This window comes from Drosophila arizonae, chromosome X, assembly GCF_054131065.1.
Source record: "Drosophila arizonae isolate 15081-1271.41 chromosome X, UAZ_ARI_1.0, whole genome shotgun sequence".
NCBI classification, from domain to species: Eukaryota; Metazoa; Arthropoda; class Insecta; order Diptera; family Drosophilidae; genus Drosophila; species Drosophila arizonae.
In genome coordinates this window covers 34,922,793-34,947,038 of record NC_142927.1, presented here as the reverse complement: position 1 = coordinate 34,947,038, position 24,246 = coordinate 34,922,793, and the positions used below count along the sequence as shown (strand labels likewise).

The window sequence follows — 24,246 nt, the reverse complement described above, 5'->3', positions numbered from 1 at the left end:
ACGCGTTCATACATACGGACAGGGCCAAATCGACTCAGCTCGTCGCCCTGATCAAGAATATATATACTTTGTGGGGTCTGCCACGCCTCCTTCTGCCTGTTACATACATGTCAACAAAACCATTATACCCTGATTTCCCATTGAAAATGGGTTCAGGGTATAAAAATACGCATTCGAGATCCATTCATTGGGAAGTATGAGACATTATACGCATTCGAGATCCATACATTGGGAAGTATAGGAGATTATATATACTATAAAAAAAAGGAATCGATTAAGTACACGGTTTGTGAATTAAAAAAATACTTACTCAAAATTTACATGTTGTTATGCAACAACATCAGGCTTTCGACGTTCTTCGGTTCCAGTAAAAACATTCTTTTTCGCACTGTTTCACCTGCGCTCACAGGGCACAGATGGTCACTATTCAGAGCCGTTTTAACATATATGCGTATAGTAATGGGTACTGCGATTTTCGCTGGTTCCACCATATTAAGGGGTCGTCTTTTCAATGAATGTATTCCTCGGCATTTTGACAATTGCCTGTCAATCTGCGAAGATTTGCTCGCCGGAATGGGCTTGCGGACAAACGAAGTGATTTTTTGTTGTTTTTTCCAGAACAACTGAGCCTTCTACGATTTGTCGTATACCGGTCTCAAGAGCTGCTGGATGCTTGGTTTTTAAATGTCTATTTAAATTGCCTTGTGACTTGCAGCTTAAGACACTTTTGCAAATCTTGCATTTAGCCTGTTGCGTTCCCATGTCCTCAAAATGAGTCCAAATTTCGCTGTGCATTCTAATTACCGACATTGAAAGTTTGATGAAATACACGATTCGCGGGAAAAAACGTTAACTTTGTGAATGAGAAAAACGCAAAATGAGCGAGTGAGCAAAAATGTCAACCAAAATGAGGTAGTGAGCCAAAATGAGCCATATAGAAGGAACTGGCTCACAGGCTCAGTTCAGTGAGCCATTCATTTTAGCTTACTCACTCATGAGCTACCCAAGTCTAGTTAGCAGAGTGCGTACTTATACGTACGTGTGGATGTATGTATGTGTTTTTGCATGTGTGTATAGAAGAAGTGCAGAGTGATTGGAATATAATTTCTTTGCAGGGCTCAGGGTATCTCCTAGTCGAGCAATCTCGATTATAGCACCCTTACTTATTTTTATTGAATAAATCATTTTTCATACATTTCTTAGTCAGTACTACATTTTTGTTACAGGTTTTAAGCCCAATATATGGAAACATTTTCGTAACACGGCCGCAGTTGCCTCACATATTAAAATTCTACTGTAGTTAACATTAATAATTTCACCAGCTTCGTTTTTTTCAATGCAATAACAGCTATCATAGAATTCAGTAAATACAACGGAAACTTCATAACAAAACTCACAAAGAAAGTGTAAAAATAAACTATTGGCACATTTAATTAATACATCATGCAATTTTAGGAGTGTTTTTGCAAGTTTCCATTCTTTTTCGTGAATCAGTTTTATGTCAAATTTGTCCAAAATATCTCCCACATTGCTAAAATCTTTTCCGGAGCTACGGGCAATGGAACAAATACGACTATACGTGTATAATAAGTACACCGCCGTATTTCCACGATCATCGAGCATTTTATCAAATGAAAATATATAATCGCTTATACGGTTATGACACAAATCTGTGTACTTTATGCAGCCGTATGCCACCGCTTCTTGAGCTTCGAGCAGTTCTTTAGGTGTCAATATCTTATCACGACCGCGCTGCTGCAACTGCTTTAAAGAATACTTCATCCCCTCGTCCAGCAGGTCTGATAGTTTAACAGTATCTCCAGATCGTGTCTTAAATTTCTTGCCATCATCTCCTAGTACCACTCCAAATTGTACATGATCAACACGATGAACTTTTGGATTTAAAATGCCACAACGCTCCGCAGCCTTGAAAATTGCGTTAAAGTGGGTGCTTTGTCCAGAATCCACAACGTAAATTATCCAAGTTGCATGGTCTTCTTCAATTCGATGTCTAATGGCTGCCATATCAGAGGTATCGTATGTATATCCACCATCTGATTTCACAATGGTCAACGGAATGCCACTCTTACTGTCATCAGGCCACATGATTTCCCGCCCCTCGTCCAATTCCAGAAAACCCTTGTTTCGCAGAAATTCAACTACTGACATCATACGTGACTGATAAAATGATTCGCCACGTTCAGTAATTGTTACGTCTAAGCGATCATAAATTTTCTGAAATTCTTTACGCGAAACATCACATATGAGTTTCCAAGCATTAATTGATTCTGTTGTTCCATTTTGGAGTGTAACAACTCGATTGTAAGCCCGCCTTTTAAAATTGTCATCAGTATCAAAACTAAAAAAAAAAATAAAATAAAAATCAATGCATTTTCAATATAAATATGGGAGCGTCTGAAGGACCAATATACTTAAATATATACAGTATGTCCATTAAATGTTTGCAAAACAAAAAAGTCGTCCAAATTCAACTACATTATTTTTTTTCATGTATTCTTAACGAAAATAAAAACAAAAACAATAAGAATAGCAACAAAAACATATAAAAACAAGTAAGAAAACTCTAGTCGAGAGTGCTCGACTAGATACTACCCTGAACCCAACAAATAAAAATGCCCATTTAGTATGGCTGAAATTTCAAAATACCAAACTCATTTAATAAAATATAAAAATATTTTGAAACAATTAAAAAAAATTAACATCGGTTGCATAGACTTGGGTAGCTCATGAGTGAGTGAGCTAAAATGAATGGCTCACTGAACTGAGCCAGTTCCTTCTATATGGCTCATTTTGGCTCACTAGCTCATTTTGGTTGACATATTTGCTCACTCGCTCATTTTGCGTTCTTCTAAATCACAAAGTTAACGTTTTTTTTCCGCGAATTGTATATTTCATCAAACTTTCAATGTCGGTAATTAGAATGCACAGCGAAATTGGGACTCATTTTGAGGACATGGGAACGCAACAGGCTAAATGCAAGATTTGCAAAAGTGTCTTAAGCTGCAAGTCACAAGGCAATTTGAATAGACATTTAAAAACCAAGCATCCAGCAGCTCTTGAGACCGGTATACGACAAATCGTAGAAGGCTCAGTTGTTCTGGAAAAAACAACAAAAAATCACTTCGTTTGTCCGCAAGCCCATTCCGGCGAGCAAATCTTCGCAGATTGACAGGCAATTGTCAAAATGCCGAGGAATACATTCATTGAAAAGACGACCCCTTAATATGGTGGAACCAGCGAAAATCGCAGTACCCATTACTATACGCATATATGTTAAAACGGCTCTGAATAGTGACCATCTGTGCCCTGTGAGCGCAGGTGAAACAGTGCGAAAAAGAATGTCTTTACTGAAACTGAAGAACGTCGAAAGCCTGATGTTGTTGCATAACAACATGTAAATTTTGAGTAAGTATTTTTTTAATTCACAAACCGTATACCTAATCGATTCCTTTTTTTATAGTATATATAATCTCTCATACTTCCCAATGTATGGATCTCGAATGCGTATAATGTCTCATACTTCCCAATGAATGGATCTCGAATGCGTATTTTTTTGTTTTAATTTTCTGTTATAGTTTATCTCATAATTTTGTTATTTTTGTATTTTAATTATTTTCTGTTATATTTTATCTCATAATTTTGTTATATTCCCAATGAAGGGAGCTAAAAAATATATACTTTTTTAAGTTTTTTCTGTTAGTTTTAAGAAACAAATTTTAAATGTGTCATTTTTTTTTTAAGTTTAAATGTAACGTATTTTGACAGTTTTTTTTTCAAGTTGCTTGCGATCACTATCAACAGGTGAGCCAATGAGCCATATGAGTGAGTTGGCTCACTTCACAAAAAAGAGCGAGTGAGCTGGTTCACCTCAATGAGCTGCTTTTACCCAAGTATACAGTTGCATCGATCGGGATTCGGACCGCGACTTCTCGATCGAGCGCCATGCAGCTAACACACTACGCCTCGTCACTCCTGCTAATGGCGCTGGCAAAACTCAAATAGATTTACTGCTGCAGCGCCATCTACCAAAACTAAACGAAACTAACTGCTGATGTGATTCTAAGAATCTGCTAGAATAACCAAACTATTAAAAACGCACATAAAGTATAGTTTAAATTTCAATTTCGGTGTATTTAAAAATATAAATTAAATAGGAAACTCATTTATGAAAATATAAAAATATTTTGAAACAATTAAAAAAAAACTAACATCAGTTGCATCGATCGGGATTCGAACCGCGACTTCTCGATCAAGCGTCATGCAGCTAACACACTAACACACTACCACACTACCAAAACTAAACGAAACTAACAGCTGATGTGATTCAACGAGTGTTTTTGTTGTAGCTGCTGCACGTGCGTTTGTTAATTGGCCAAATATTTGATTATTTTTTATTAGTTTTTGACTGAACGGAATTTTATGAAACTTTCAGCATATGATCTACATATTATATTGAATATTTGAGAAATTAAAAAAAAAAAGAAAAATCATTCACAATTACCTATAGTGGCATCTGATTTGAACTTGAATGTTTTTACTCGATAAAAACATAACGGGATGATTTATCGAATTTTAAAAGCAAACTCGACGTCCGCGCTGTATAAACGGTCATTTAAAAAAAAAAATTCAAGTCTCTAGCTCTTATATCTTCGGAAATTGACGCGTTCAAACATACGGACAGACAGACAGACGGACAGGGCCAAATCAACTCAGCTCGTCACCCTGATCAAGAATATATATACTTTGTGGGGTCTGCCACGCCTCCTTCTGCCTGTTACATACATTTCAACAAAACCATTATACCCTGATTTCCCATTTTCAATGGGTTCAGGGTATAAAAATCACTATATCTTCAGGTCCGATTTGCCACGCCCCTGCCGGCGTAGACTTATAATTATATCAGTAGACATAATAGAATCATAACATTAGCCGACGTGCAAAATTTCAGCGCTCTAGCTGTAAAACTCTTGGAGATACAGTTTTATCCGATTTGCCACGCCCCCAATGGGCGGAGATATATCCGCCATAGCTCGTGATCTAGGGTGGTCGACGCGGACCTACATACCAAATTTCAGCTTTCTAGCTTTTTAACTAACATGATTTCTGGTATATCGGAAAATGCATTTTGCGATTTGCCACGCCCCTAGTGGGCGGATCGGGAAAATTTTAACACTTTATAAATCGGAGATATACACATTGCATCGGACATTGCACAAAACCAATATACTGATTCACTTTCGTGAATGAGTATAATAATTCAAAAAAAAAACAAGTAAGAAGGCTCTAGTCGAGGCTGCTCAACTACGAGATACCCTGAACCCTCTAAGCTGATATTCTAATCATCATGCACTTCTTTTATGAACACAGTAAGTAGCGACTGCGCTTGGGCTGCGCTGCAGAGCGTAACCATATGATGGAAATGTGTGTACACTTTAAAGCACAAGTCTAGTGCTCTGAATGCGCGAGTTGAAAGTAGGCTAAAAAACAAAATCAATTTTTCGATTATTCTCGATATAAAAATTATTGGACAAGTTATCGAAAAAATATGATAATCTTGTACTGCGTATGGTGCACACAAGTATGCATGCCAAATTTCTCTCTAGCTCTTATAACTTCTGAGATCGACGCACTCATAAGGACGGAGGGACAGACGGACAGGGCTATATCGACTCAGCTCGTCGTGCTGATCAAGAATATATATACTTTATGGGGTCTGCGATGATTCTGCCCGTTACATACTTGTTCACAAAATCATTATACCCTGATTTCCCATTTTCAATGGGCACAGGGCATAAAAAAAACAGCAAATATCAGCTGTCTATTAATTCTTTGCAATATGCAAACATTAGTTGAAAGAAGACGGGAAAAAGCTAACGGGACATCAAAATCACATGCGTCTCGCGGCGTCTATTTTCGCAAGTCTTCCGTAAATTTATTCGTTCATTCTTGGAAACTCTACCATATCTCATACAATTTGAATTTTCGCAATGCCTGGTAAACGCACCGATGACAATTTGACATAATTAGTGTATTTTAATTTAATCAAAGGAAGCACTATCAAGGAGTTAGCTGAAATGTTTAATATTAAGCTTAGAGCATTTTATAATATTATTAATCAGGCAGAAAAATAAAATAAACTGAAATTGAACACTCTAAAGGCAGACCAGCAAAGCTCTCTCGACAGGATTGTTCTTAAATTCTTAAGACGGTGAAAAATAACCACACACAAGTCTCCGGGAGTTGGTGACGAACATTAAATTAAACCTTCAAAAGACAGTGTGTCCCGAGACTGTGAGAAAAGTTCTCGATTTACACAAATACTTCTCACATGTGGCAAGGAAGAAGCCGTTGCTGTCTGCTGTAAATATTGAGAAACGTCTGACCTTCGCAAGACTTCATATTGATTGTCCTCCTGACTATTGGAATAACGACGAGACAAAAATGGCCCTGGAAAAGTTTGGCGGAAACCAAAAACAGCCCTCCACGCCAAAAACATTGTGCCCACATTTAAGTTTGGCAAGCTATCAGTGATGGTGTGGGGTTGTATTGCTTCGAAAGTAGTAGGAGAGCTGCGAATATTCTACGATATCATGACGAAGGAATTTTATTTGGATATTTTAAAGAAGGAATTGACTGAAAGCGCGCACAACTTTGGCTTCAATGATCCAAAAAACGCTAACAAATTCAAATATAAGCTATATCAGGATAATGATCCGAAACATAAGTCGCTGCTATGTCGCAATTGGCTACTTTATAACTCCAGCAAAGTTATTGACACCCCACCCTAGAGCCCGGATATCAATCCGATTGAGAATTTGTGGGCCTAAGTCCTAAGACTAAAAACAAGTTAATTCGTTGTACACATGAGGAGTGGCGCAAAATACCGGAACACTATGACATAAATGAACTAATATTGTTGATGTCGCAACGCCTCAGAGGTGTAATGGCAGCTAATGGTGGGCATACCAAATATTAGACAATTCCATACCGATTTTAGAGAGACACAGATCTCATAATATTAATGTTTGCATTTTGCAAAGAACTAATAATTAATTATTTTGTATGTTTTTGCTATTCTTATTATTTTTGTTATTTATTTTCGTTAAGAATACATGAAACATAAAAAAACAGCAAACATAAATTAATATCATATTTTATTGAATATTATATACTGTATGCCAAAAAAGTACTGTCATACTTGAAAAATTCAATTTCTATGTGTTGTAACTTTTTTTAAACACAGCTATAAATAAATGAACTATGGTTTTTTAAATCGTGTGTTCTAATATTATTTAAAAAAAAAAAATAATTAAATTTCTACTTTGCTTCATTTGCATAGTACTAAAGTACAAAGTTTTGGAGCTTGCTTTGGCTTACGCTTTCGTTGATGCAATGGTAAACTACTGTTATTTTTTATTCCTTCTTTTACCCTTACTTCATCTCGGTTGTTGAATGTGTATGCAATTTCTTCTAATCGAAAATTTAGGAGAACAAGAAAAGAATGGCTAGAGCTGCAGAAATTTCTCTTCAAATACGCAATTTAATAATTCATCTGTATTTGGAGAATTAATCTTATCATGAAATTGATACTCTTGTAGACAGATCATGGTCTAATGTGAGAAATATTATTATGCATTACACACAAACACACATTACATCAGGCAGGCCTAAAATATTAACAGATATTTGTGTTCACTGTTGCCCAAAATCCATATACTTCGGCTGTGAAATTATGCGAGAGTCCACAGGAATCCCCCCTCGTTAATTAGTAGTCTTTTTCACAGCTCATAGAAAATTAAGCCGCTTATAAATGTAATTTTATTTATAACTTCATATAATTTTCTGAGTTCAAGGAATCGAGACGAGACAAGCGAGTAGCGAGAAAGCAATTTTGAATCGCTTATTTGTTGTTGTTGCGTGCTGAGCTTAAGTAACCGTTTGTTAGTCGATGAAGTATGTTCTTCTTCGCAATTCCAGCTTTAATAACAGTTTGTTTAAATTTTTATACCCTGAACCCATTTTCAATGGGAAATCAGGGTATAATGGTTTTGTTGAAATGTATGTAACAGGGAGAAGGAGGCGTGGCAGACCCCACAAAGTATATATGTTCTTGATCAGGGCGACGAGCTGAGTTGATTTGGCCCTGTCCGTCTGTCTGTCCGTATGTATGAACGCGTCGATTTCAGAAGATGTAAGAGCTAGACTTCAAATTTTTTTAAAATGTCCGTAATTACAGCGCGCATATCAAGTTTATCATTAAAAATCGATAACTCATCCCGATCTTTTTTTATCGATAAAAAACCTTATCGAGCGCTTAGGATTTTCACCCAGTCTTGTCTCTTGGATTTCATCCTTATTTAACGGGTAGAACCCAAAGAGTCTTGCTGAGAACAGTTATGTCTAAACTTATCTTTGTTTCGTCTGGTGTACCTTAGGGTAGCCATTTGGGCTTATTGCTCTTTTCCCTTTTTATAAATGACCTTCCTGGTTGTATCTCTTATTCCACTATATTTATGTATGCTGATGATGTAAAACTTTGCCTTCCATACTCCAGGGCAAATGGACATAATCACCTTCAAGATGACCTAACTGCATTTCAACTTTGGTGTGTGGCAAACCAGCTGGACTTAAATTGCTGAAAGTGTATGACAATGACCTTCAGTCGTACCGTTCCTCTAATTGTTGATTATAAAATTAGCAATATTTCCTTACTACGCATCTTTACAGTCAAAGATCTTGGTGTTTTCTTTGACTGTAAACTTAACTTTAATCTTCATATTTCTACCATCATTAATGAAGCCAAAAGTGTGCTTGGCTTTATTAAACGTTGGTCTAAGGAATTTAAAGATCCTTTTACTACCAAGCGCTTATTTACTTCGCTTGTGCGTCCTATCTTAGAGTATTGCTCTGTTGTATGGTCTCCGCAACATAAACTGTATCAGGATCGTATCGAATCGGTCCAAAAACATTTCTTCTCTTTGCCTTAGGAGACCTTAGATGGGACAGTAATTTACGATTACCGTCTTATCATAGTAGGCTCCAGCTAATTGATCTTCCATCGCTAACCAATCGCAGAACAACTTTAGAAATTGTTTTTCTACATAAATTGATTAGTGGTGATATTGATTCGTCCTCTTTGTTGGGTCGTCTAAATTTTTCGGTTCCGTCCCGAGCAACTAGACACTATCGTCCGCTTCATTTACCTGTGTGCACTAGGGATTATTCTTTGCACAGTGCGTTTCATGTTCTTTGTGTTAATTTTAATAAATATTATCACGTTTTTTCCTGAGAGCTCTCTCTTCCTAAAATAAAATCTTAGGGAAATCACTTACAATGCCCAGGCATAAGCATTGGCATACGTTTTTGCTGCTAATGTTGTCTTAGTGATTTCTCAATTCTATTCTTATATTCTTTTTTTGGCTCTTCCCCTATTCTTTTCTTTTTATTATTTCTTATTCTTTTGTTTTAACTCTTTTTATTATTTATTTATTATTATTATTATTTATTATTATTATTTATTAATATTATTTATTATTATTATTTATTATTTATTATTATTTATTTATTATTATTATTATTTATTATTTATTATTATTATTTATTACTTATTATTATTATTTATTATTATTATTTATTATTTATTATTTATTATTTATTATTTATTATTTATTATTTATTACTTACACGCAGTAAGCATGACAAGTGGAAAGAGCTCTGCAAAAAAATAAATAAAGACCCTTGGGGACTTGGCTACAAGATAGTCATGAAAAAGCTGAGAAACTACGGAGCAGTGCCAAACGTGGATGATAACACGATGGATCACATAGTGGAAACACTATTTCCAGCACACATCCACGAGGCGCATGAGCGAGCACCCGTAGAGCTCGATGGTTCAGTCCCAGATTTCACCGAGGAAGAACTCAACATTGCAGCTCTCTCCCTGAAGAACAAGAAAGCGCCGGGACCAGATAATATACCGGCAGAGATACTGAAGGTGATAGCATCAGGACGTCCCACTTTTCTACTTAGGATGTATAACGCATGTCTAAAAGAAAGGATATTCCCAGAAGCGTGGAAAGAACAGAGACTGGTGCTCATTAGCAAAGGCAAAGGCGATCCCAACACACCCTCGGCTTATCGCCCATTGTGTATGTTAAACACAGCTGGGAAGCTTTTAGAAAAGCTCATAAGACCTAGACTACTCGCAGCAGTAGAGGCTGCTGGAGGACTTAGCCCCAGGCAACATGGGTTCAGAGCTGGAAAATCCACAATGGGAGCTATCGATGAAGTGGTTCAGGCAGCCAGAGCTACGCAAAGAGGAAATGCATACTCGCGCCCAGTTGTTCTGCTAGCAACGCTGGACGTTAAAAACGCCTTTAATAGTGTAAGGTGGACCGATATGCTTACTTCCTTGGAACACCGCTTCCAGATACCGGAGTACCTCATGAATATGATCAGGAGCTATTTGCAGGATCGAATACTCCTGTACTCCACGCAAACTGGAACAAAACGATACAGAGTGACTGGAGGAGCTGCACAGGGGTCAATCCTGGGACCAGACCTGTGGAATATCAGCTACGACGACATCCTAAGACTAGAAATGCCTGAAGACATCTTCCTTATTGGTTATGCCGATGATATCGCAGCCGTCATTACTGCCAGAAACACCATAGAGGCCCAAAAGAGACTTACCCAAGTCATGATCCGCACACAGACATGGCTCAGCTCTCGAGGATTGGAGCTTGCCACCCATAAAACAGAGCTACTTCTGTTCACGGGGAAGCAGACCCCAACCGAAATAGAGATGCGAGTAAGCGGAAACCTGATAAGGACGCAGAGGACAGTGAACTATCTAGGCGTTAGGCTGGACAGTAAACTTACCTTCTGGGAACAGCTGAAGTATGCCACGCGGAAAACAGCGACAGCAACGGGGTCTCTGAGTAGACTGATGGCAAACGTTGACGGCCCGACGGCAGGAAAACGGAGACTCCTCATGGAAGCGACAAATGCAATACTACTATATGGCAGTGAAGTATGGGCGGATACCTTAGAGGCAAATGTAAGGCGAAAACCGATGCTAGCTGTGCAACGAAGAGCAGCCTTAAGGATAACATCGGCGTACCGCACAGTCTCCGGGGCGGCCGTGACTGTGATAGCAGCAGTCATACCGGTTGACTTGCTTGCCCAAGAGCGCAAAAAAATATGGAATCTTCGGCAAAGAGGAGAATACTCAGAACATGCGGCAAAGAGCATACGACAGCAAACCATAGTCTCGTGGAAGGCGAGATGGTCATGCGAAAGGTATGGAAGATGGACCGCTAAAATAATCCCCGATCTGGAGCAGTGGATAAATAGAAAGCACGGTGAAACGTCTTTCTATTTGACACAACTACTCTCCGGACATGGATACTTTCGAAAGTACCTAAATAAAATGGGGAAAACTGCCGAATCCAGCTGCATTTACTGCGAAAATGCAATGGACGATGCAGAACACACCTTCTTCAATTGCGAAAGATGGTCGGAAGAAAGAATCGACCTGGCAGAAACAGTAGGTGAAGTCAAAGTAGAGACGTTAGTACAGCAAATGTGCAACAGCATAGACGCTTGGAAAAAAGTCTATGACTTCGCCGAAAAGGTTCTGCGGCGGAAGAAGTATGACCTGGACGCAGGCACACAGAGGGCAACGCTCATTTAGAGCACACAATGGGGTTCCACCTTGAAGGTTAATGTGGGATTTTAATTATGTTATATATAGTTAATAAATCTACATTTTAATATTTTTTTTTTTTAAGTTTTCTTACTAACACTTTCTTTTCATAGCTTCAATAGTATCACTGACCATATTTGGCTGTGAGACGTGGGCATAGCCGGCCGGACTGGCAAATAAAATACCCCCATCGGGTTGGTGTTACTATTGAAATTATATCCTGTACTTTGTATAGGCTTTTTTAATTTAAAATTGACTCTCGTTTTTATCAATAGCTTTAAGAAATAAATAAATAAATACAAACATTTTGTAGTTTACTGATTTCGGATACCACGCCCCTTCGCCCCCAATTTGTAAAAAAATTCAAGTACTACTACTGACTTGTGCGTTGGAATGTACATACACTTAAACATTATGATTACGTTCTGAAAGTTTGATTAAGATTGTACGTCTAGAAATTAAATTATTCAACAAATAAATTCGTATAATATTGCCCACATTGCAGCGCAGCCCAAGCGCAGTCGCTGCTTACTGCGCCGTCAGCAGAGCGCGTTGTTATACGTGCGTCTGAATGCATGTGTATGTATGTGTGCATAGAAGAAATGCAGAATGATTAGAACAGTGTTTGCATTTGCTGCTACATAGCAGCAATTTCAATCAAAATATTGCTCTGCTCTCGCTATTGCTCTGATTTCGAAAGGTTACGTAGCATAGCAGAGAGTACAAAAACAAAACGAATGCTCTTCTACTCTGCTCCATAGCATAGAACATCGGAGCAAAGTAAAAGCAAAAAATTTTCGATCCGTTATTTGTAGTTGTAGCAATAGCATAAGCATTGAAAGCGAGATGAGAGCAGAGCAAATGAAAAAAAATTTTTTTTGCTACTGCTACGGAGCATTTGCATTGTTTTTCTCTTTTCCTTTTCTGTTGCTTTCGTAGTTGCTCTCGTAGCTGCTCTCATATTTGCTTCCATAGCAGCTCTGTACGAAATATTGCCCTTAATATTGCCGTTAATTTAAAATTATAAGAATTCATTTATTTTCACATTGTTTCTTTTCTGGGTTGCGATCTGTTTCCTGAACAAAAGGACTCATATTGATAATCTATTTTTATTTTGTGCACTCCAGTAATATGTTTTTTTTTTTTTTTAAATTAAATGTACGATCTTTCTTTAAAACCCGATCACAAGATTTGCAATGCACATATGACGACCCATCGTCTTCAAAATATTTAAAAATATTAAACGAGTTTTTTCGTGGAGGCATGTTTACACAAGAGCTCAATTAATATTATGCGCTTGTAAAAAAGACTTAGAGAAATTCATGCAAACAATTATAACGGGAATATGTGGCACGCGACAAAATATAGAGCTGCTTTGGAAGCAAATATGAGAGCAGCTACGAGAGCAACTACGGAAGCAACAGAAAAGGAAAATAAAAAAACAATGCAAATGCTCCGTAGCAGTAGCAAAAAAAATTTTTTTCATTTGCTCTGCTCTCATCTCGCTTTCAATGCTTGTGCAAATTTTTTGCTTTTGCTATTGCTCTTTGCTCTGATGTTCTATGCTATGGAGCAGAGCAGAGAGTATTCGTTTTGTTTATGTGCTCTCCGCTGTAGCCGTTCGAAATCAGAGCAATAGCGAAAGCAAAAAAAAAAAAAAAAAATACTCCGTTGTAGCATAGCATTTTCAATCACTGGATTAGAATATCAGCTTGGAGGGTTCAGGGTATCTCCTAGTCGAGCAGTCTCGACTAGAGCCTTCTTACTTGTTTTTCCTAGGTCCGTGTATACCACGCGCATATCCAGTTTTTCTCTAAATATCGATAACTATTCCCGATATTTTATTATCGATTAAAAACCTTATCGAAAGCTAATTATTTAATTATATTTCCTACACCTTCAGAGCTAGGGCTTCCAAATTTTAAATGTAGACTTATATGTATTTTATATAATTCCGATTTTTGTTGTAATTTCCTCACCCTCACCTTTGTAAAAGGCGTATTTCCAGTACTAGAGACTTGTGCTATGGAATGTACATACATGTGGACATTATGATTATGTTCTGATTAAGATTGTACGTCTAAAAATTAATTTATTCAACAAATAAATTCTTATAATGTTGCCCACACTGCAGCGCAGCCCAAGTGCAGTCGCTGCTTACTGCGCAGTTAGCAGAGCGCGTTCTAATACGTGTGTGTGTATGTATGTGTGCCGAAAAGAAGTGCAGAGTGATTAGAATATCAGATTAGAGGGTTCAGGGTATCTCCTAGTCAAACAGTCTCGACTAGAGTCTTCTTACTTGTTTTTTATCAACTTTATTATAAACGTGTATTAAAATATTTGAAATTATTTGTCGCTATTATTATAAATTTTATATATTTATATAATTGATTACCAAATTTAAAAATAGTTGTTACAATTACCACTTACCGTTTCTTTGATTCTTTGTAAAATTCTTGAAGATCTCCTATTGGTGGGCTCTCGTTTTGAAAATTTGGAAAACGATCTTCTAGATGTGCTATGAGCATGCCAAACTGCGTTCCCCAATCCCCAAGATGATTGATGCGAATAACGTCATGTTGTAGAAATTCAAGAAGCCTACAGATTGACTCGCCAATTATGGTGGAACGTAAATGACCAACATGCATTTGTTTTGCGATGTTTGGAGAAGAAAAGTCAACTAATACGCGTTTTTTTGAAACCTTTGGTGGCTGAATGCCATACCGCAACATATTTGTTAACGAGAGCACAGCAAGCTTCCTGAAAGAAATATAGACGTTAACATATTTAAGAAAATAAAAATTGGTTTTAACGTACTTGCTGATAAAAATGTTGATGAATCCAGCACTTGAAACTTCTACTTGCTCTATTATTGGAGACTCTGGAACACATTTTTTAATATCTTGAGCAATATCTCGTGGGGTTTTTATAATTCCTTGTTCCTTCATTTTCTTGGCTAGTCCCATAGCGTTATTACACTGGTAGTCTCCGAATTTTGACGACACATTCACAGCCGCAATAATAGTTGGAACGTTAGAAAACTTGGGATATGCATTGGAAATTGCTTTTGTAAAAACTTTTTCCAAATATCCCATAATAGAAAGAGTATTATCTTCATGCATTCTAAAATTTGTATTTTTCTCTTCAGTTATTGACTAGAAACATTAAATACTTCATTATACGCTGTATTTTAGTTACATATGTATAAACTAACTTTTATGATAATGGCGAACCGATGTTTAAGTTTAGTGTTTTCTATTTGCAGCTTGATGAGATCATCATAATCTTGAAAACACGTGTTCTGTTTTACTGCAGACTGCTTTATTTTCGCATGTAGATTGGCTGTCACGTGTTCCTGTTGTCCGTTCAAATCATATATATATATTGCATTTATTGAAGAGTAGCGACAAACCATTGAGATACATACCAGATTTGCAAGTTTATTTAACTCAGTTTTTAATTCAGGAATAATTCCAATAGTTTTATTTGTAATTATAGACATTAGGAGAAATTCTGTCACATGAATATATATGTAAATGTTAATATCGTAGACTATTGAAATGATATTTAAGAGAAATCGATAAAGTTACAAGAAATTATTATCTGGGAAAAAAATGAAAACGACGAATGTAAATCATAAAATCTTTAATAGAATTTGCAAATATGTATATACGCGTGAATTATGATTAAAATCGAAACTGGATCTGGAGCACCGATCAATTCCCTCAACACGTGAATTACAACAAATTTCTAACGACTTCATAAAGTTTTAAGCAATTTCTTAAATAATAAATAATCGAATCGAACTTAATTGTTAAAAAAAAAAAAATAAATAAAATATACTTTCGAGCAGGCGTCACACACACAGAAAATTAACAAGGTATGCTTATTAAATGCGGTTAAGTAATCGAAATCAGTGTTGCTCACTAGCAGTGTTGCCACTTTTTCCCGAGAAAAAAAAACCTGAATCAGGACAAAAACTAAGCGAAAACACTGATCAGAGTGGTCAGTGGCCAAAATAAGTTAAATCTCAGAAACAATTAGCTCAAAAATAAGCTAATATTTTAGAATTGTTTTCTTTATATTGTGATAGATACACGTACAAATATTGTAACAAACATTTTATACTCATGAAAAACAAAACGAAATTAATTGAAATTTTAACATTATACATTTTATATGTTTACATTGATAATCAATCTGCCAATAGATAGTCACAGACTCTTCGGTTTCAATATTTAAATATTCCTTGGTTGTGATCCATTTGAGGCAGTTAAAAAAAACTCTGTAATCAAAACATCATCTGTTATCTCGGCTCAATTCGGATGTACATTTTTAATAATATCATTCTCTGTTTTAATGACACTGTATTTCTTTACCAAATTTACCTTTACCTTATGGTTGATATTGAGTTTAATGTATCAATGTTCATCCTATTTCTTATTTTATATTTTATTAAATTGACTTGGCTGAAGACCCTGTAACAACAGCAACAGAAAATCTATCTAACCACTTGTGATGTTAGCCTTTAATAATAATAAAATCGGTACCTAATATCAGATATTAAACAAAATATGTATTAGCAAATTCAATTCATAAATAAGCCAGATTTTCCGCTACCCGCGATTTCCAAATTTTTTCCGCAATCGCACTTGAAAATAAGCCAGATCTGGACGAAAATAGGCCAAAGCGGCAACACTGAGTACTAGTGTTGCAAATCCATCGGTGGACCATCCATTTTTTTAGTCCGATGGTTTTAAATATCGATAGTATCGATGTTTCCATCGAAAAGGGCTCCAACATTCAAAATTGCAGAAAATTTAGAGAAAAAAGAATCAAATTTAAAAACTTTAATACTTAATCAATTAAAAAAAGGTTTACGATTTTTTGTCTTAATTCGTAAAATAATATTTCTATTTTAGTTTAAAAACTGTTATCTTCAAACGAAAAACATAAAATTTACCTCGAATTCATTAGGGTTATTATATATCTTACAACAAAAAACAAATACAATAGTTCGACTTTGATTAACGAGAGTCTTAATATTTAGCTTAAAATTAAAAAACAAAGCTTGTGAATGAACAAGAGTCTTGAACTTAAAACTGAAAACCATTATAGCCAAATCAATTATGTAGCAAATTATTGTGTTTAAAAAACTTAGTATATCCACAGCTTTTTAGCTTTCGTCTTTCGGACGACTTTTCCGTGGATTTTCTAACAGTTTGAAACAGTTTTGATACCTATATACTATATAGTACAAAATATATCAAATTGTTTGTGTTAAATAGATTCAAATATTATTAATAATTTTATTAAGAACGTTTGAACTTACGTCTGTAGCGATCTATCGACAACGGGAAAGTTCCATCGATCTATCTTACAATAGATACTCCATAGATAATATCACTAACCAGAGAACTCTGGTAACCAGTGGCACTAACCAGAGAACACGATTGACTGATAGTAGGTTATGCAAAGCGAACAGCTGATTTGACAGCGTGACGTGATTATTTCAGAAAATGGTGGGCGCGCGTTTGAATTTGTATGAAAATCAAGCAAACTTTGACACTGTTATTTGTCTTAAAACTAGTAGACTAAATAAAATGGGCTGGGCGGCTAATCACATGTTCTAAATAGATTCACGAATCGAAAAATATAAAGGCTTTTGCTAATTTTTATACTCTAAATTGTTTTCTAAGCAGTTATTGATCATGCAATCCCTTGACCACTTTTACTTTTGCATATAATGGATTTAACCTTACTATCTAAGGCTCGAATTTGTAAAACTAAAAAGTTACTACTAAGTATTATGCATTTCCCATCAATCCGCATCATTATACGTACTAATTTCATTCTTTATATCACAAATCCGATGGCCATAGATGATACGCAGCATTAGCTTCTGTCTAAGTTTCAAGAGCTGATTCAGGCAGATTATGTTTTTCCTTAGGTTTCAATACTCATAATCATACAAGTTTACGACTTGGCAATTAATACACAAATATTAGTTCATTCTACCGGATGTTTCTGATATGACAGCAGGTGTGAGCAGCATTGATGCAGATTCAACGTGTACTATATTTAAATTTGTAGGTAAATTGGCATAAATAAACAATACTGATGGCAAAAATCCGGTTAACTATGTCCATTAACAATTTCTGCTGACTTGCTGGCCATTTTGGCCATATCATTGCTGCATTCGAGAGGCTTCCCAGTTCATTCCATTGTGTACTTAATTTCTTTATTTTATGGTAATAAAATTAATGATTGACCATTTTTATACCCTGAACCCATTTTCAATGGGAAATCAGGGTATAATGGTTTTGTTGAAATGTATGTAACAGGGAGAAGGAGGCGTGGCAGACCCCACAAAGTATATATATTCTTGATCAGGGCGACGAGCTGAGTCGATTTGGCTCTGTCCGTCTGTCTGTCGGTCCGTCTGTGCGTATGTTTGAACGCGTCGATTGCAGAAGATATAAGAGCTAGAGACTTCAATTTTTTTTTTAAATGTCCGTAATTACAACGCGCATATCAAGTTTATCATTAAAAATCGATAACTCATTCCGATCTTTTTTTATCGATAAAAACCCTTATCGAAAACCAGTTATAAAATTATATCTTCTACACCTTTATTGCTAGAGTCTCCAAATTTTTAATGTATGCTTACATGCAATTTATACAATTTCGGTTTTTGTTAAAATTTACCCCCCACCCTTAAATTCACCCCCTCACCCTCACTTTTGTAAAAAGCGTATTTCAAATACTAGAGACTTGTGCTTTGGCAATTACATGCATATCCATGTTATAATCTGAAAGTTTCATGAAGATCGTACGTCCACAAAAAAAGTTATTAAGCAATTAATTTCTCATAGTAAGCGCTCACTGCAGCCCATGCGTGTTTATGCGTGGGGGCTTGTGAGTGTATGTGTTTGTGTATGTGTATGTATGTGTTTGTGTATGTGTGTGTGCATGTGTATGTGTATGTATGTGTTTGTGTATGTGTGTGTGCATGTGAGTGTGTGTATGCGTTTGTGTCTGTATGCGTGTGTGTGTATGCATGCCTGTGTGTGTGTGTGTGCGTGTTTCTTGTGTAAGCTGAAAGACGCGAAAAATTATTGAAATATCTATTGGTACCAAGGGTTCAGGGGATCTCGTAGTCGAGCAGTCTCAACTAGAGCTTCCTTACTTGTTAAGTTATTGACATTTTAAGCTATTGACATTTCCTTATATATAATTAATTTTGGTTGTTTTCGACCACTTAGCCGATCTGTGCTGAAGCGCCTGCCAAGCTTCAGCCTGGACAACATAGGAAACTCTGATAATATGACGTCACAAGAGTGCTGTTAGTTAACATTAAAAGTAACGGGACTGCTCTTTGCGCAACCTACTGTGTCTTTTAACAGTGAGGTAAAGGCAGATGCTTTTCGAAGATAACATCTAATTTTAACAGCTGTTACTCTTAACAGTAGGCTGTTATTTAACATTTTGAGTACAGCACCTTAATGTTTGGAGTTTTATTAATATGTTTAAATAAAAAAATTATATATTTTCATACTTAGCAAAAATGACTAAATACACGAAAAACGGCAAAATTCCCCATAGTGCACTGGTGCTGCTTGTGCTCACATGCATACATACATCACTCGAACCTCCAGCGACCGAGCCGAGCAAATACGAAGTAAAGTGTTCGACCAACTTAACATTTTCTGCTGTAGAAAAATTTGTTCTACATGTCTAGTCTATGTGTTCTCTGGTCAGTGCTCTGGGGTTGCAAGGGTTGATGTCCATTTGTCTATTTATAGAGTCCGTACATGTGACCCTTATCTTTTCCCAGCGCACTACCTGCTAGTTGTTGAGTGCGTCGGAGGCATGTATATTCGTATATTCTTATGTTCATGCCTGAACATTCTGCGGGGGGCCAAAGTGGGTAACGTCCAGAACTGCTATCTGTGGATTTCTAAACAATATTCAGGACAAATACAAATTTAATAATTGTTAGTATTCTTGACGAAATGATCATGCTTGCAATCCTTATGTTCGTGCCTGAACATTCTGCAGGGCCCAAATGTGACATCCAGATAAACCGAGTATGCCTATGAGTATGAGTATCGCCTTGGTCTTTTGCTCAGGTGGCGGCTCCCATGCCAAGTGAAGTCGTGCCTCTTTACAGAAATTCTGCAGCTTGTAGGTGTCATCGTTTGTTGCATTAATATAGCTGATTGCATCTATTGAGGAAGTTGTCGATCGCTTCATTGTTGCCGAGGCCAAAGCCTCCAAGTGATAGATGTCCTTCTATTGATGCTGATGCCTTATTGTGCCTATTGTTTTGCTTGTAGTGGTTATGATTGTTTCCTTTAATATGTTGCTGCTACTTCCAATTGACTCCTTCTGATGTAATTGTACTTGCAGCTTTAATTTTCATTGTTGGTGGCGCTGCTGTGGTCATCACTGAAGAGTTTGAGTCGGCATTGTTGCTTTTCTCTTCAGCTGCACTTCCAGTCGCTGTTGCAGTCTCCGCAGAAGTTTGCTCTTCCGTCGTGCTGCCAACTGTGGAAATATCATCCATTGGTCGAACTTCCAATTGGATATCTGTTGATGTGTCTTCAGTGATACTCAACGTCGATGTCGAAGTTGTGGCAGAAATTCCATTCTCGTTCGCATCTTCTATGTGCTCCGGATCCTTTGCCGGAGTTGGTGGAGCCCAGATCTTTTTTATTGATCTCTTGTCCTCACCTATATTTGGTTTTGTTGTTACCACTTGAACTTTATTACCTTGTTCAGTAGCTTTATTTATTTTTCCTCCCATATGGGGACTTGCCGGCGGGTTGACATCCCACGTTTTGAACACAATTGCATCCAAGGCTGCTTGATATGCTAACATCTCATCAGCGGTGACCTTGTCACTGTTATCAGAGGTGCTCACGCAATCGTTATCCCTCAGCAGTTCCATGTCCACAGGCAAATAACATTTTTAGCGCTTGCATAAACAGTCCCACGCTGATTTGTAGTTACCCACTCCAATCGAGAAATGGCTTTTAACTCGTTGACCTTCTCCTTTGAGATACATTTTGAGGTATATCAGTTTCGTCTTGTCGCTGATATCCTTTCTGTTGTGAATTATACTGGAGAACCGCTCGAAGAACGTCGGCCACGTCCTGGGACGTTTCGGAGAGTCTTCTTTTATGTTTTGCAAGTCCTCTAATTTTCTGTTCAGTTTATTTAACAGTTCGTCGAGGCTGCATTCCAGTTCTTCTATTTCATCGCTGCAGGAGGAATGCTCTTCATATCTTGCCTCTAAATCTGCTTGCGCTGACTGGACTTTTTTCCATCGGGAAGATAACCTGTCTTTATAGGATAGAATATCTTCCTGGATGTTGTGCTCTAATATGGCAGACTCGTTTGCCATTTCATTCCTTAATCTTAGAGCTTTCCTATCCACAAGTCTTACCAACTCTTCCATTGGGGTCCAACCACCAAATGAAAACATTGCTTGCTTTAATGTTTTCGGTCTCGTGTCCCAGCTATAAAGTTGGTCTGTGTCTATGGCGTGGTCGGCAACTTCGACTTTCATGAGCTCTTTATTGGCTCTGATTTCTGCCATTATGCCATCAGATATTTCTCTTTAAATATTGATGGTTGTAACGAGTTACATTATCAAGAGCAGATGGTAGAATAGGAGGATTAGAGCAGTGCACGCGCTGGATCCGGCCAATGGGTCATCGGGAGAAGGAAAGGGGTAAGAAGAGGGGAACTGCGACTCCTAGCGCTGCCAAGATATATTTATTAATAAAAATCGCGTGCAAACGATTATCTTCGGCCACTTGCTTAGAAGAGAGAAAAGAAGAGAGAGAGAGAGATAGAGATAAAACAGATTTAGACACACACCAACATACCTGTCCAAGCTGGGTCTCGCTGCGCAAGCAAATATGTGCCTGCTCAGCGAAAGTCGGCCTTTGATATTAAGGCGACCGACCGTGCCCACCCTACCTTGATCGCTGGCTACCTGCCTATATTGTCAGCGATCCCATTCCCAGCTAGGAGAGCTAAAAACCTATAGAAACGCGCCGCATGGCCCCAAAATAATTAAACTTTATTAAACTTCATTAGATTTAATATAAACAAAATAATTATACATATGTAAATAGTGGTTTTGGGCATAGAGAAATGCATAAAATTTATGCATTATGTTCTTTCTTTTTAATGCAGCGGGTGTTAAAAAAAACGCTGACTGATACGAAAAAAAAACAAGTAAGAACGTTGCAGTCGGGCGTTACCGACTGCGGAATACTCATTCACATCCCATCAACAATTTAGTAGTTAAGTTTCGTTCTAATACTGTAGAATATACAGGTTTTTCCGATTTGCCACGCCCCAACTGGGCTTAGACACCTCATTTTTGGTCAGTTTTTAGAAAGAGATAACGTTACCCTAACTGCAAAGTTTGAATGCTTACCCTAAAAAAATGTGAAAATTACAGGGTATTTTTCGATATGCCACGCCCCTAAAGAGGCGTAAAAATTATTTTTGGGGAATCGATAGAGGAGGCTACCAGTAACTCAACTATCCAAATTTGAAGCTTCTAGCTATTATACTTTAGGAGATATAAACTTTTGCGGTTTGCCACGCCCCCTGTGGGCGGACATATATCCGACAAAACTTTTTGGTCTTGGGTGATCAGTCCGAGTATATATACAAAATTTGAGGTCTCTGCCATCAATAGTGTCCAAAATATAGGAGAATTTAAAAAATCACTATATCTTCAGGTCCGATTTGCCACGCCCCCAACGGGCGTAGACTTATAATTTATCTTCAGACTTTATAGAATCATACCATTAGCTGACGTGCAAAATTTCAGCATTCTAGGTTTACAACTTTAGGAGATACAGTTTTATCCGATTTGCCACGCCCCCAATGGGCGTAGATATATCCGCCATAGCTCGTGATCTTGGGTGGTCAACGCGGACCTACATACCAAGTTTCAGCTTTCTAGCTCTTCAACAAACATGATTTCTGGTATATCGGAAAATGCATTTTCCGATTTGCCACGCCCCTAGCGCCTAGCGGGCGGATCGGGAAAATTTTAACACTTTATAAATCGGAGATATACACGAGTATGTGTTCCAAATTTCAAGTCTCTAGCTTCAATAGCGCCGAAATAGATTGCGTTCATACGGACAGACGGACAGACGGACAGACGGACGGACGGACAGACGGACAGACGGACAGACGGACGGACAGCAAGACGGACATTGCACAAAACCAATATACTGATTCACTTTCGTGAATGAGTATAATTATGGAATTTGTTAAATTTATAATGCAGCTCCACTTACTGTGCTGTCCCGCGATGAAAGCGCTTCCATTTCGGCTGGGCGGCAAGCTGTGCTAACAAAAAAATGTATATGCAACTACAAAAAAAATATAATGCATAAAATACGAATGGGAAATGTTCATCGGGAGGAGGTTAAGCTTATTGACTAATGTTATTTTTAAATTATTCTACTATTTAACTATTATATTATATTCATGGTGAAATGCAAAAAAAAAGAAAAAAAAAAAAAAAATGAACTCGGTGCCTATAATACAAATTAGTACATCAATATTTGTTAAAAGTGGGACTTCTTAAATAAAAAAGGCAATGATTATTGTGCAACAGGTGCAGGTGCGGAGATATATGTATGATGCGGTATTCTGCAGCACTGCTTATATGTGGTTGTGCGCAGATGCAAAGATTTAGTTGTGCGCCGATGCAAAGATTTAGTTGTGCGCCGATGCAAAGATTTGGTTGTGCGCCGATGTAAAGATTTAGTTGTGCTCCGATGCAAAGATTTGGTTGTGCGCCGATGTAAAGATTTAGTTGTGCTCCGATGCAAAGATTTGGTTGTGCGCCGATGTAAAGATTTAGTTGTGCGCCGCAATTGCACTTTGGCAAAAAAAAAAAATTAACATTTTTTGCTGGGTGCCAAACCTGCAAAGAGGTTTGTGCGAAATGATTTTAGGCCTATATTCTGACTTATGGAAATGCCACTACTTTCTCCTTACCGAATTCATTAGTTTGGCACTTGCACAAAAGAAATAGTACTTTCACTTTAAAAATTTTCTTTAATTTTCAAATTAACTTTACACTATTTCACAGTGTGATTTTTGCACAACCTTTTCAGTCGGTGGTTGAGATTGGAAAAGAAAGAGGAAAATATGGCCGATCCCATGAAGCGACAAGTCATCGCTTGGTAAAAGTTTTTTATGGCCTGGCTGAGAATGACAATTTCTCCTGTTATTACTGGAGATTCGGGATTGCCACATCCGTGATCTCGTTCAACTATGCTAAGCCACTATGCTCAGCGCACTGCCTACTTTTAGGCTGTTTCTTTTTTCCCTCTATTCCAGCGCCACTACAAGACCCACCGACCAAAATCACACTATAGGGTGATTCGCGCTGGACTCTGCGATTATTGTTTTAGGTCTTTTGCATGGTATTTACCAATCAAGCGACCCTGCAAATCTTCAATTTCGTA

At 37.3% G+C, this 24,246-nt stretch overlaps 1 protein-coding gene and 1 long non-coding RNA gene across 7 annotated transcripts; one reads left to right on the top strand and one right to left on the bottom strand.

Moving 5' to 3' along the window:
* Positions 1 to 1,104: 1,104 nt before the first annotated feature.
* On the bottom strand, positions 1,105 to 15,700 carry ArgRS (arginine--tRNA ligase-like protein). Of its 6 annotated transcripts, none has more exons than XM_089475713.1 (6): positions 15,572 to 15,700; positions 15,156 to 15,241; positions 14,943 to 15,083; positions 14,546 to 14,883; positions 14,159 to 14,488; positions 1,105 to 2,359 (listed from the first exon to the last, which is right to left on the bottom strand). In XM_089475713.1, the coding sequence occupies exons 2-6, from the start codon at positions 15,228 to 15,230 to the stop codon at positions 1,210 to 1,212; spliced, it is 2,034 nt and encodes a 677-aa protein (XP_089331839.1). In that variant the 5' UTR covers positions 15,231 to 15,241; positions 15,572 to 15,700; the 3' UTR covers positions 1,105 to 1,209. The 6 variants fall into 6 exon arrangements, with proteins under 6 accessions (XP_089331839.1, XP_089331841.1, XP_089331840.1 ...); XM_089475715.1 differs by having other exon boundaries at positions 15,156 to 15,280; positions 15,572 to 15,695; XM_089475714.1 differs by having other exon boundaries at positions 15,156 to 15,331; positions 15,572 to 15,652.
* Positions 2,359 to 3,735, top strand: LOC149268260 (uncharacterized). The gene is made up of 2 exons (XR_016271308.1): positions 2,359 to 3,426; positions 3,482 to 3,735. It is a non-coding gene; the product is annotated as an uncharacterized LOC149268260 (long non-coding RNA).
* Positions 15,701 to 24,246: the final 8,546 nt, after the last annotated feature.